The sequence below is a fragment of the Sphaeramia orbicularis genome, chromosome 13 (genome assembly GCF_902148855.1).
Source record: "Sphaeramia orbicularis chromosome 13, fSphaOr1.1, whole genome shotgun sequence".
Classification (NCBI taxonomy): Eukaryota; Metazoa; Chordata; class Actinopteri; order Kurtiformes; family Apogonidae; genus Sphaeramia; species Sphaeramia orbicularis.
This window is the reverse complement of record NC_043969.1, coordinates 51,118,818-51,133,227: the sequence shown is the minus strand read 5'-3', so window position 1 is coordinate 51,133,227 and position 14,410 is coordinate 51,118,818. Positions and strand designations below refer to the sequence as shown.

Here is a 14,410-nt window from a genome sequence, read left to right as displayed (position 1 = left end):
TGTTCCTGTTCCTCTGCAGGTTCTCCTGGACTGGGTTCAGACCGGAGTCCATCCAGCAGAAGAACAGGCTCCTCCTCCTCCTCACATTTGCCCAATAAATCACCTCTGCTGCCGGGGGCCAGGCGGTGAGTCTGCATACCTGGACTGAACACACACACACACACACACACACACGTGTCCACGCACACGCCCAGACCAACAAACAGCCCGGGTCAACAGCGAACACGCGTCCACGCCGCCGTCACAAAGAAAACACCCCCCTGTGTTATCTGTGAAACCAGACCAAACCTTTCCAGAGTCTGAAGGTTAAAGCTGCAGCAGGTCCAGCGCAGGTCCGCTTTAAAGCAGGGCTGTCCGGCAAAAGACTGTCTAATATTCTAACATTTGCAGCAGGAAAACAGTTCTGTTGCAGTAGGTCAGTGACAAGACTCCTTCTATCTGTAGATGGCCTAAAATAAGTTTTGAACTGGTCCCCCTAGAAAATCTGACCAATGTCCTCCATGACAGCGCTGACCAGTTCTACAGAGTGGCGCCCATTTTTGGACTATATTGGACCAGACCTCTCCTCTGCCTTATTAAAAGGACTGTTGTGTACTTAAATGATATTCATAAATGTGACTCCCGTATATTGTAAGTCTGACCTACCACCTTCTGTATCAGGCTGTTTTATTTCTTATGTAAGAGCTGTTGTGTATGTTTTGTTTTGTGTCTAGTTTTTAGAAGACACTGTTTTGTTGAATGGAAAACAAAAATTGCAATAAAAACAATGAAAAAAAAAAAAAAAATAGTAGGGCTGTCACACATAAGGTCCACGGACCAAAACAGGCTGAACCAGAGTCAAGTCCAGGACTTTAAAAGTTCATATTTGTCTAAACCCACTGTTCTTAGTCTGTGCTTCATTTCTTTGTGTATTTGGACCCGAATAGTTCAGACAGGTTGAATTTGAACCCTTCAGCTGCTGCAAAACTATCTGTAGATTCATTTGGACAAAAATCCAGTGGATTTCTACAACCTGTTTGGATTCTTTCTTTTTTTTCGTTTTTCTTCCAAGAATTTACTTATTATTCATCAATAGAACACATAAAAAATAGAATATAACAAGAATATACAAAACAAATAAAAGCCATAATAATCATAAACTAAGAATAAGAAGACAAAAAAACTATAAGAATAAATAAAATTAAACATATATAGATGAAATATAAATAAATAATAAATAAATTAAAGAGAATAAAAAAGAAAATCCAATAATAAGTAAAAGTACAGTTAGAAAAGGAAAGAAAAATAACAGTACAATATGAAGTGCAGACCAATTTACATAAAAAAACTGAAAGTAAAACTGAAGCGCTGATAAACATTTTGGGTTAAATTTAATATGTTTTAGACTCAAAATAGATTTTCAGTTCTATTAAAAATAATTGAAATGATGGGGATGTTTTGGATTGTTTAGTTTCATGAATATGAAATTTATCCACAAGAATGAAGACGATGACTATGTTGAAATAATCAGTAGGAGAAAAGTAGACAAACATTAGAATTTTTTCATCAAACTGATACTGAACTGGAGTTTTGACTGAAAGAGAGTTTTCTGTTTGAATTCCTTCTTAATTAGTTGCATCTATAATTTGTTACGACATTTGTACATATCAGTTTTGTTAATTTTTTTCATTATTTTGCTCAGTTTTCATTCGGTTTTGTTCATTTTTTGTCATTATTTTGCTTGATTTTCATTCAGTTTTGTTCATTTTTTTCATTATTTTGTTTATTTCTGTTCAGTTTTATTAATTTTTTTCATTATTTTGCCCGATTTCTGTTCAGTTTTGTTCATTTTTGTCATTATTTTGCTCGGTTTTTGTTCGGTTTTGTTCATTTTTTTCATTATTTTGCTCGATTTTCGTTGGGTTTTGTTCATTTTCTTCATTATTTTGCTCGATTTTCGTTGGGTTTTGTTCATTTTTTTCATTATTTTGCTTGATTTTCATTCAGTTTTGTTAATTTTTTTCATTTCTTTGTCGATTTCTGTTCAGTTTTGTTCATTATTTTGCTCGATTTCTGTTCAGTCTTGTTGATCTTTTTTATTATTTTGCTCAGTTTTCATTTAGTTTTGTTGATTTTTTTCATTATTTTGTCCTTTTCTGTTCAGTTTTGTTCATTTTTTTCATGATTTTACTCGGTTGTCGTTCATTTCTTTCATTCGAATTCCTTCTTACTTAGTTGCGTCTCTAACATTTGCTCATATCAGATCCAGACTTCAGTCCAACATTTCTCCAGTTTTTCTCCATAATTGTTTGTCGTCATCAGCGGTTGTAGTCCAGACTGAAAATATGTCCAAACCTGGAGCCCATGACCTCAAATGTTCAGTTGTCGGTTGAACGGGACAGAGCAGCACAGCCAATAACCTGGAGGGGGCGGGGCCTGAAGTGTCTCCTGTGCATTTAAAGGGCCAGCGCTCCAAACCACCTTTCTGGTGTCATAACTCAGAAACAGGGTTGCAGATGGACCTGTGGAGTTGAATGAATGAAGAATTCAGAGCCAAGCAGAGCATTTACAGTTTATGGAGACCACAGAGAAATGTGGGAAAAGGAAGAAGAACATTTAAAAAAGACCAATATCACTGCTTTGAAAGAAGATAAATTATCTAATGTTTCTAAATCTAAAGGTTTTTTTTTTTTTTTTTTAAATCTTGGTTAGAACCAAATACTCTGCAGTGCTCCTGTGGTTTGAACAGGTTCAGGTTTGGATTCTGTAAAAGAACAGAATTCAACGTTAACCCATAAAAACCCAGAGCTACTTTAGTGGCAGTTCCCAAATGAGTTTTTCTCTCTAGCTAACCTTTCTTGAGTGATTTATCACCATTTATTGTATTATTATTCACTGTATTTTGTGTGTTTAAGTTAAAAATCTGCTATATTTCTATATTTAATTGATGGATCATGTAGATCACCGGTGTCAAACATGCAGCCCGGGGACCAAAACCGGCCTGCCAAAGGTTCCAATCAGGCCCACAGGACCAATTTGCAAAATGCAAGTTAGGGCATCAAACTAATGACAATGACAACACCATTTTCTTTTTCTCTTTGATTTAGTGCATAAAACATTAAATTATGAAAATGTTTACTTTAACAAACTATTCTTTAACAATAAAATGTGAATAACCTGAACAAATATGAACAACCTGAAATGTCTAAAGAAAATTATGTGCAATTTTAACAATATTCTGCCTGTTATTAAATGTTTTGTGCCTTTGTAGATCTGATCTGTAATGCATATGTATAAAAAATGAAGTCGAGGCATAATATGGATAAAATTGTCCTTATATTTCTTAACAAACTTCATTTTTTTTCAGGTTATTCACATCCTTTTTGTTTGGATAGTTTGTAAATGTAAATATTGGCATAATTGAATGTTATTTTTTTGCACTAAAACAATTTGGAGTTGTCATTATTTACTGGCTATCATGCTGTTAGTTTGCTGGTCCGGTCCACTTCAGATTAAATTGGGATGAATGTGGCCCCCGGAAGAAAATCAGTTTGACACCCCTGATGTTGATGTTCATGAAAACTCAGAGCAAATTCAAAGTTAATTATGTCAAAACAGAAAAATTAAGAAAAAGTGTCTTTTTCAGTCAAATCCATCATTAGCTGAACATAAACCCAGTGTGTGTCCATTGTGTTAAAAGTGTCCGTCCTTGTGTGTTTCCTGTAGTTCGTGTCCGTCGTCCTCTGCCATCGTCCGTATGTTACAGTTAACGTACTCGACTGACTTTGACCACAGGATGGAGGGTTTTGTAGTTTGGACTGTGTTTGTGTGAAGACTTTTCAAACTCTACTTGGTATTGAGTGGAGTGTGAAAACCCAAACTGCTGAACTGATATTGATTTGTTTAGGTGGGCGGTATTTTTAGGTGTCAAAAATCCATTTTGCTGACGCCTCCGTCCGCAGCAGCGATGCTTCAGATGTGGATGGAACAGTTACGTTAGCAACTTCATCTAAAACCACTGGTCAGACCTGTACCACACACACAGCCATCCCATAATACCAGACAAATCCATCTATAACACAAAATCTGTGGTTGTGGTTATTTCTATAGTATATTTAACACCCATAGTAGTCCTTTAATCACCTACATCCCATAATATGCACAGTACTGTTCTAATGTTAGGATGTTTTTCAGAGTTTGTTTTGAACTTTCTTTCTTTTTTTTCTTTTTTTTTTTCTTTTTTTTTCCAATTTCATTGATTGGTTGATTGATTGAAATCTTTCTTTCGAACATGTAGATAGTGAAATCAAAACAAAAATCAACCAACAAAATATCAGTACTGGTACATAAAAGGTTGATAAGTAAACAAAAGAAAAAAAAAAAGAAAAAACCCCAAAATAAACTAGAAAAGCACTTGGAGAGCGCAGACCTCCGCCAAGACAGATCTGTCCATGTCCCCCCATCCGTCCCCCACCCCACCCCCCTGATCACCACCAAACTTTAATCATTTGTTCCTTGTGCCAGTGTCAACATTCCCTGAAAATTTCATGAAAATCTGCCCATAACTTTTTGACTTATCTGGCTAACTAACCAACAAACAAACAAACAAACCCTGGCAAAAACATAACCCCCCTGAGCGGAGGTAACCACATACAAACTTATATAAACCAGCCAAGCAGCAGTAAACCACATACAAACATATATAAACCAGCCAAGCAGCAGTAAACCACATACAAACTTATATAAACCAGCCAAGCAGCAGTAAACCACATACAAACATATATAAACCAGCCAAGCAGCAGTAAACCACATACAAACATATGTAAATTAAAAATGTATGGTGAATGGGATTTTCAATTTTAAATGTAAATGTCCACAGAGTCCACATTCCACAGTGGATGTGGACAATTTTGTGTCAGATGCAAGATATTGTTCTAAGCTGCAGGTGAATCAAATTGGAAGCTAATCGGAGTCGTTTTGAATTTTTTTATGAATTTTGGAAAATTGCTCAGTGATGACAGATGGAAAATTGTAGATTTTGTGACCTTGCTGTGACCTTGAACTTTGGCCTACTGGGACCAAAATTGAATGGGTTGGTCCCAGGGCCTAGGCCTATCTGTGGGTATAGTTTGGTAAAGATGGTTGTAATAGTTTTCCCATAAAGTTGCTAACAAACAAACAAACAAATAAACAAACAAACAAACAAACACACAAGGCAAAGTGATCACAATACCTCCTGGCGGAGGGAATAAATAAAATAAAATAAATGAAATGAAATTATACATGCTCGAAAAGGAGTAGGAAGAAGTAAAAACTTATATACTCCTACCCCCCATTTCTATTCCTTATGATCAATATATAGCAATTATTATTTTATATGAATATCAATATAATAATAATAATAATAATAATAATAATAATAATAATAAAACAATATGACACATCCTTTTTCCTATATACCCTAATATAATAATACTGATTTACAAATTATCCTACCAGATATTAATAAAAAAAAGAAACACATATATAATATAAATATATATATTGTCCTACATAATAACATAATAATAATATATTCATATATTCATCAACTTGAGCCATAAACAAAAATACCAAATACCCAATAACTGTCATATTACACTTACATGTCATATAACACTTTAAATGACATGTTTGTAACGTAAATAAACTATGTTTTTGATGCAAATAACACAAAAGTTGTTTTTTTTCCCAATATTCTTCATATAAATTTTATTTAATTTTTTTTATTCATTCCTCCTGTCATCTGTCAGTGATTAACACCAACACTGGTTCATATTATTATTATTATTATTATTATTATTATTTTTGGTTCTAGGTCAAATGTTAAATGTGTTAAATGTGTGATTTCAACTCTGTGGTGTAGGTGTAAATATGTGAATCTTCAGTGTGATTTGTGCTCTCGCTTTAGCCCCCAGTCTTCGCCACAGCTCCATCATCACTCCAGAGCGGTGTTGCCAAGCAATGGTGAGTCCAGAAGCAGACACCCTCAGCACAGCAGAGATGCTCTGGATAGGAGACGAGCAGGAGTGGGAGGAGGAGGGCGGAACGTGGACAGATCGAGTGCAGTTTCCTCCAGCAGCAGCAGCCAGTCCACAGACATGATCACATACCGGACCCACGGCATCCACTCAGGAGACATCCACCAGCTGTCCGAGCACACGGCCAAAGCCTGCAGCGTCCAGGAGGAAAGGGGAGGAGCCATGAGCGCCACGGAGATGCACCACGACCACGGCAACCCCAGGTCAGAGCACATTCAACTGCAAACACTGAGGACAGAGTAGATTCAACTGTAAACACTGATATATATATATATATATATATATATATATATATATATATATATATATATATATGGAGAGATAGATAGATAGATAGATAGATAGATAGATAGATAGATAGATAGATAGATAGATAGATAGATAGATAGATAGATAGATAGATAGATAGAAGGACCCTGGTCCGACTGTGGCCTTTAAACACTGACTCACTGTTTGTCTGTAAAATGATGGATGTTTGGATTTTTCGTTCTTTGGATTTCATCGTTTTCATTTTCCGTCAAAGACTGAAGTAAATGTTTGCGTTTGCACTCGTCAGCTGTTGCATCATCATTCTTCATTTTGTTTGTTGTTGTTTGTTTACTCTCAGGTTGCTCAGTAATGGAGACAGTTCCCAGACCATCGTCCACAGCCTCAACATCGTCAAAAGCATCGGTGAGAAAACACAGCACACACTCCTAAAACCCACCTAAACCAGACCCCTATGGGGGTCCCTGTGGTCTCAGATCCAGGTCCAGTTCTTCCCTGGTCTCAGATCCAGGTCCAGTTCTTCCCTGGTCTCAGATCCAGGTCCAGTTCTTCCCTGGTCTCAGATCCAGGTCCAGTTCTTCCCTGGTCTCAGATCCAGGTCCAGTTCTTCCCTGGTCTCAGATCCAGGTCCAGTTCTTGCTTGGTCTCAGATCCAGGTCCAGTTCTTCCTTGGTCTCAGATCCAGGTCCAGTTCTTGCTTGGGCTCTGTTCCTCCTCTCTCCGTCTCTTATGTAATGCTCAGTCCTCCTCACGCCCACCGCTGTGTTCTGCTCTATCTGACTGAGGTAGATTATGCAACGGCCCGCTGTTCAAAGTCACCTTCGCTGTTGACATCGACTCAGTCGGCGTTCCTTCAGCAGAGAAACTTATAGTCCACCTCCGCTCATGTCAGAGGAGCTGCAGTTTGAGTCCAACTGTAGAACAGACCTGCAGTTGGAAAGAAATCCCAGACAGGACTCTGCTGCTTTCTCCCAACTTTAGTCTCCATGCTGGAGCAAACTGCTGGAGCAAAATTGATTTCATATCAATCTGACATTGACAAAGACAAAAACAAAGGGAATTTTATCCATTATTTTTATCAGTTTTAGTTAATTTTGTAAGCACACAATACAGTTTCAGTTAGTTATTGTTTTTTGTTTTAATTATAGTTTTTATTTATTTCAGTTAATGAAAATGTTTTTACAATTCTAGTTTTCGTCATTTCATTAGTTTTAGTTAACCATTATAACCTTGGTTTGTATATATTGTGTCTGTGTGGTTCCTTATGTATAAGTGCATGTTTATGTAAATGTATAATTTCAAATAATAATAATAAAGAAAAAGAAAAAAACCCGTAAACTCTTACTCAGCCCTGAGTATTGTAAAGAGGAGCTGATAACATTATTTATCTTGTTGTTTTTCTTGTTGTGTTTTTTTGGTTTGTTTTTGTTTTTTCTCTTCTTTTTTGGGGGTTTAATAGGTTTGTAGGTTTGTTGTATAATTTGTTTGTATATTTTTTGTTTGTGTGGTTCTTTATGTATAAGTACATGATCATGTAAATGTATTATTTGAAATAATAATAATTTAAAAAATGAAAAACTGAAAACTAATAAAAACTAACGAACCTGCTCTAAAATGAATTAAAACAAACTGAATTAGAGAGAAAAGTCCAAACTTTCATGAAGAATCCCAAACTCTTCTAACCGTGGTCTCCTGTCCGTCCAGCCGTCCTCTACCAGGAGTACAGGGACACATCCAAGCAGCAGGAGATCGAACAGCGGCGGCAGAGGGACAACCTGTCCCCGGCCGACGTGACCCGGGCGGGGCTGCCGGAGTCGGGCGTGGTGTCAGCGCCGGTCCTGCAGCTGCAGCTGAGGAACAGCGCCCGCTCCCTGAGCCTGTGGCAGAACCTGGAGGCGGTCCAGAACAGCGGACTGTTGGAGCAGCTGCCCCAGAAGGAGGTCATCATGCAGGAGGTGAAGCAGACTGTACACCTCCGGCTGTTTGGGGTCTAGGTTTTAGCTCAGCAGCCGATAATATGACAAGTAAAAAGACAAGAATGCTAACAAGGCTAATAATGCTAATAATAGTAATAATGCTAACAATGCTAATAATAGTAATAACGCTATGCTAAATGTAGTGAATGGATGTGGATTTTTGTACCTTGATGCTAATATCTATATAATCAATAACTCCGCGTTATAAATCATGTATTCCATTTATATTCATTTATTTGTATTTGCTGATTTCAGCTGTGACATTTCCCCATGGTGGGATCAATAAAGTCTTATCTTATCCTGTCTTACCTTACCTTATCTTATCTTATCTTACTTACATTATCTTACCTTACCTAATCATATCTTATCTTACCTTACTTTACCTTATCTTACCTAATCTTACCCTATCTTATTTTATCTTTCCTTATCTTATCTTATCTTCTCTTATCTTATCTTCTCTTATCCTATCTTACCTTATCTTATCTAATCTTACCTTACCCTATCTTATCTTATCTACTTTTATCTCACCTTACCTTACCTTACCTTATCTTACCTTATCTTTTCTTACCTTGTCTTATCTTAACTTATCTTATCTCATCTTACCTTACCTCACCTTACCTTACCTAACCTTACCCTATCTTATGTTATCTTATCTGATCTTATCTTATCTGAACTTACCTTATCCTATCTTGCCTTATATTATCTAATCTTATCTACTTTTATCTTGCCTTATCTTACCTTACCTTATCTTACCTCACCTTACCTTATCTTATCTGCTTTTATCTTACCTAATCTTACCTGACCTTATCTTTTCTTACCTTATCTTATCTTTTCTTACCTTACCTTATCTTTTCTTACCTTATCTTACCTTACCTTATCTTTTCTTACCTTATCTTATCTTTTCTTACCTTACCTTACCTTACCTTACCTTACCTTACCTTACCTTATCTTTCAGGCCATGTTTGAGCTCGTTACCTCCGAAGCCTCCTACTACAAGAGTCTGGAGATTCTAGAGACTCACTTCCTGCGGAACCCAGTTTTAATCCACACACTCAGCCAGTCCGACATGCATTTTCTGTTCTCCAACATCGAGGAAGTCATGAAAGCTAGTGAGAGGTAGGACATGACTTCATATGTGTCGTCATGGAAACATCTGTGCGATGAAGATCCTCAAATTCAACATCTGTAGTAATCAGAGAAAATGTCAAATCATTTTATCTGAATAAATTAGATTTATGAATTTAAACAAAAAAGACAAAACTAGTTGTTCGTTTTTTTCTGATTGTTTAAATTCTGATACGTCCAATAAATCCATCCCATAATAAACAGTGTTAAATTCCTACACTAACACCCTTCCACCAAGTAAGTACAAAATACACACTGACACATTTAACATTTGACCTAGAACCAAAATAGTAATAATATGAACCAGTGTTGGTGTGAATCACTGACAGATGACAGAAGGAACTAATAAAAAATTAAATGAATAATACGATTTATATGGAGAATATTAAATTTATTTATTTTTTTGCATCAAAAATATAGTTTATTAACATTACAAATAGCATTTAAAGGGTTAAAATATAACAGTTATTGAGTGTTTAATATATTTGTTTATGGCTCAAGTTGATGAAATACAAAAAAACATGTCAAAAATGTCAAACAAACTGAATGGAAACATTCTACCATTACTGCGACACTGTGTCCATTATGTACTTTTGGTGATTAGAAGGATCTGTATGAGTGGAAACCAGAGGGTTAATAGAACATGTTACTGGTGCCTTGGAGGTATTTTAGTTCAAATCTGTGTTACATGTGGATGGAACCGTCCTGTAGACGGATGGCTGGGTTTTTATTTATATATATATATATATATATATATATATATATCATTGATAAAAACACAAACGGTACAGACAGTGTGCTTCAGCTTTAGGTTTATTTGTGTTTTTTTTTAGATTCCTGATGGATCTCGAACACAGAATTGAAGAGTCCATTTTGATTTCCGACGTGTGTGACATCGTGTTCCATCACGCCGTGGAACACTTCGGCGTCTTCATCTCCTACGTCATTAATCAGGTTTACCAGGAGAAGAACTACAGACGGATCCTGTGAGTCCTTTATTCTAAATGTGTGTGTTTTGTATATGTATATGAATATATATGGACAAATGTACGATCAGAGCGTCTGCCCATGGAGAACCTCAGGGAGGTGGGCTGGAGCCCCGACACTTTGTATGTAAACTATATGGACTAAAGTCCATGGACCCGTTGAATTCAGGTGTTTCTGTTCTAACAGGGTCTGGGATCCAAAACAATAAGGACTAATGTCAGAATAGAGTTTATATTATGGGATAGATATCAGTGCATTGGTTCGTTTGGGTTCAGTTATTCTCTTTGTTTCCAAAATGACTCACCGATGGTTTGGACTGAATTTATATCAACACTGAATTTTTTTAAAATTCATGACTATACTGTTACCACTACATGTTAAACATTCTCATGTGCAGATAAACAGGAAGACAAACTCAGGTTTTCATCATGAGCCAGGAAAGCTGAGCATCTTTCTTTCTCTTTTTTTCAGTTCTCAGATGACTTACACAGAGTGAAACGGAAAAATAAAAAACTAAAAAACAAAGTGTACATCAGTTTCATGTTGTTGATAACTAAATACATCTGTTCAGTTTAGCAGAATGCTTTGGCTAAATAACGATAATTAGAGATGTTTTCATATGCAAATTAGAGTCATTAACACAAGTGACTAGCATTATCAACATGCTAATACATGGCTACATTACACACTTAAGCTAGCAAGTTACACAGGAATGGATGATAAGAATACAACACACATGTACAGACAACGATGCGTTCAGGAGCTGATGAAACTGATGAGACGAACCAAATATGTTTGAATTATCTTCTAAACACACATTAAACTCACATCCACTGCTTTCGGAGGTGTAGGTCAGATGTACGACACAGGAACAGATTGGACATGAGTGTGCAAATTTACTGGAAACACAGTTTTACCACATGAGCGTGTTACCCAAGATGCATTTCAACTACTAAATATACTGTCAAAATAAGATGCAGATAAACCATTACTGACTGTTGAATAAATGTGTTGTTGTTTTTTTTTTGCATGAATTATGGCAGATGAATTACCTCATTTTTATTACTAAATGATTATGGAACATTTTAACCCTTTTTTAACCAAACAGATTTTACATTTAACTGAGGACAGAACACTGACTATGATTCTAAATCATTTAAAGACTTTAAGGAAAAATGTGTGTTTTTATGTCCAACCATCATGAACAGGACATGTGACAGCTGTAGACACGATGCCCTTCCTTAATAAGTTACTGTAAAGGAAACATGTAGAAGGTGAACAGTATCGGTCCAAGAACTGAGCCTTGAGGAACTCCATGACCAACTGTGACGCACTGAGAAGATTCAGAATAATGAACATCAATATTTCACTGTAGTTTAATGGTAGATGTTTCTTCCTCAGTCAGATGTGATGAAAGTAGATGGAAATTATTATTTACAGTCAGAGCAGGAAAAATATTAGAGACATTTAGAGGAAGAACATTGAATATCAGAGTCAGTGTGAAAAAAAAAAATCAATGTTGAGAGAAATTAAGTCAAAACCATCTAATAATTGAACCCAAACAAACCAGTGCACTGATATATATCCCATAATATAAAACTATATTCTATATTCTATATTTATATTTATATATTCTACATTTACTTATTTTTTGATTATTTTGCACATTTTTTGATTCTTTTGTTCATTTTGTTGATTATTTTTTGTCATTTTTACTTTTTTAATTATTTTTCTAATTTTATTGAATTTTTTTAAAACATTTTTTGATTTTTTTGTTCATTTTGTTGATTATTATGTTGATTTTGTTGATTATTTTTGCCCTTTTTACTTATTTTTTTATTATTTTGCTAATTTTGTTGATTCATTTTTACATTTTATGATTCTTTTGTTGATTTCGTGATTATTATTATTATTATTTTTTTTTTTTTTTTTTTTTTTTTACTAATTTTTTTGATAAACCCAAACTAACCAGTGCACTGATATCTATCCCATAATATAAACTCCACTGACATTCGTCCTTATTGTCTTGGATCCCAGACCCCTGTTAGAACACAAACACCTGGATTCAACAGGTCCACAGACTTTTCTCTCTGTCTGACGAGTTGGGTGAGTTTAGTGACGGAGGTTGTGACAGAATAAAAGGTGTTCTTCCTTCTGTCACTGAATGTTTTGTTTTGTCTGCCTGTTTTCTTTTTAGTAAAGAACAGGTTTGTTTTTATTCATGACTAATGTGATGTTCAGGGTGTGGTGGTGGTGTGGGAATCTGCAGCACATGCCCCGTTTGATCAGACACACACACACAAACAACACAAAAGGCATTTTCCCACGCACCCAACATACAGGACGTTCTACAGGTAGAACCCACAGGTAGAACTAAGAAGTAGAACACACAGGTAGAACACACAGGTAGAAACAACAGGTAGAACTGAGAAGTAGAACACACAGGTAGAACCCACAGATAGAACCCTCAGGTAGAACTGACAAGTAGAACCCACAGGTAGAACCAACAGGTAGAACTGAGAAGTAGAACCCACAGGTAGAAACAACGGGTAGAAATGACAGGTAGAACCCACAGGTAAAACCAATAGGTAGAACCCACAGGTAGAAACAACAGGTAGAACCCACAGGTAAAACCAACAGGTAGAACCCACAGGTAGAATCCACAGGTAGAAACAACAGGTATAACCCACAGGTAAAACCAACAGGTAGAACCCACAGGTAGAAACAACAGGTAGAACCCACAGGTAGAACCCACAGGTAGAAACAACAGGTAGAACCCACAGGTAGAACCCACAGGTAGAAACAACAGGTAGAACCCACAGGTAGAATCCACAGGTAGAAACAACAGGTAGAACCCACAGGTAGAACCCACAGGTAAAACCAACAGGTAGAACCCACAGGTAGAAACAATAGGCAGAACTGACAGGTAGAGCTGAAAGATAGAAACGACAGGTAGAACCCACAGATAGAACCCACAGGTAGTAATGACAGGTAGAACCGATAGGTGGAACCCACAGGTAGAACCCACAGGTTGAAACAACAGCATAGTACTGGAAACACAGTTGACATTAACACTGACCATGAGGAAGAAGAAGAGGAAGTTTTTGTCTTATGTCGTGTCTTTGATTGTCTTCTGTCTTTGATTGTCTTCTGTCTTTTATTGTCTTTTGTCTTCTGTCGCTGTAATATCTTGTTTGTGTTTTTTTTTTTTCTTTTCTTCTTTTTTTCCATCTTTAGTTTATTTAGTTTGTTTAGTTTTAGGTTGGATTCACTCCTAATTTCATTTGTCTCTTCCTTGGGGACAGTGTCTACAAAGTTTATTCACAGTTTTGATTTTGATTTTAAATTTTTGACATTTTGTGTTTCTTTCCTTCTCCTGGTCCATCTGTTGATGGTTTAAAGCATGTAAATCAGGGGTGTCAAACTCACATCCTCAAAGGCCGGTATCCTGCATGTTTTAGATGTTTCCCTCTTCCAACACGCCTGATTCAAATGATGAACCTATCATCCAACTCTGCAGAAGCCTGAGAACGACCGTCAGGTGTGCAGGAAGAGGGACACATCTAAAACATGCAGGATACCGGCCCTCGAGGACCGGAGTTTGACACCTGTGATGTAAATGGTTCCAGATATCAGTCTAGTTCCTGATAGAAGTCAGATATGGACTGTGACTGGATGAGTTGAGTTCTCCTCCAGTCAAAGTGAAAGCCACTTCTATAGTTAGATTGATGTGCATCCAGACCACAGGACTGGAACATAGAACAGAACCAGGACCAGAACATAGTACAGAACCAGGACCGGAACAAAGAACAGGACCAGGACCAGAACATAGAACAGGACCAGGACCGGAACATAGAACAGAACCAGGACCAGAACATAGTACAGAACCAGGACCGGAACAAAGAACAGGACCAGGACCAGAACATAGAACAGGACCAGGACCGGAACAAAGAACAGGACCAGGACCGGAACATAGAACAGGACCAGGACCGCAAC

The 14,410-nt window shown here is 36.7% G+C and overlaps 1 protein-coding gene and 1 long non-coding RNA gene across 3 annotated transcripts in view; both read left to right on the top strand.

Moving 5' to 3' along the window:
- Window positions 1-14,410, top strand: part of LOC115432210 (ephexin-1-like) — a 46,396-nt gene that overhangs the window by 16,230 nt on the left and 15,756 nt on the right. Inside the window, 6 exon segments of the mRNA XM_030153086.1 lie at window positions 20-125; window positions 5,930-6,262; window positions 6,667-6,731; window positions 8,031-8,281; window positions 9,258-9,418; window positions 10,261-10,413. Coding sequence (XP_030008946.1) covers window positions 20-125; window positions 5,930-6,262; window positions 6,667-6,731; window positions 8,031-8,281; window positions 9,258-9,418; window positions 10,261-10,413 — 1,069 coding nt within the window.
- On the top strand, window positions 12,858-13,446 carry LOC115432211 (uncharacterized). 2 transcript variants are annotated; one of them, XR_003937176.1, is made up of 5 exons: window positions 12,858-12,885; window positions 12,977-12,989; window positions 13,120-13,314; window positions 13,367-13,392; window positions 13,432-13,446. It is a non-coding gene; the product is annotated as an uncharacterized LOC115432211 (long non-coding RNA). The 2 variants fall into 2 exon arrangements; XR_003937175.1 differs by lacking the exons at window positions 12,858-12,885; window positions 12,977-12,989 and having other exon boundaries at window positions 13,052-13,314.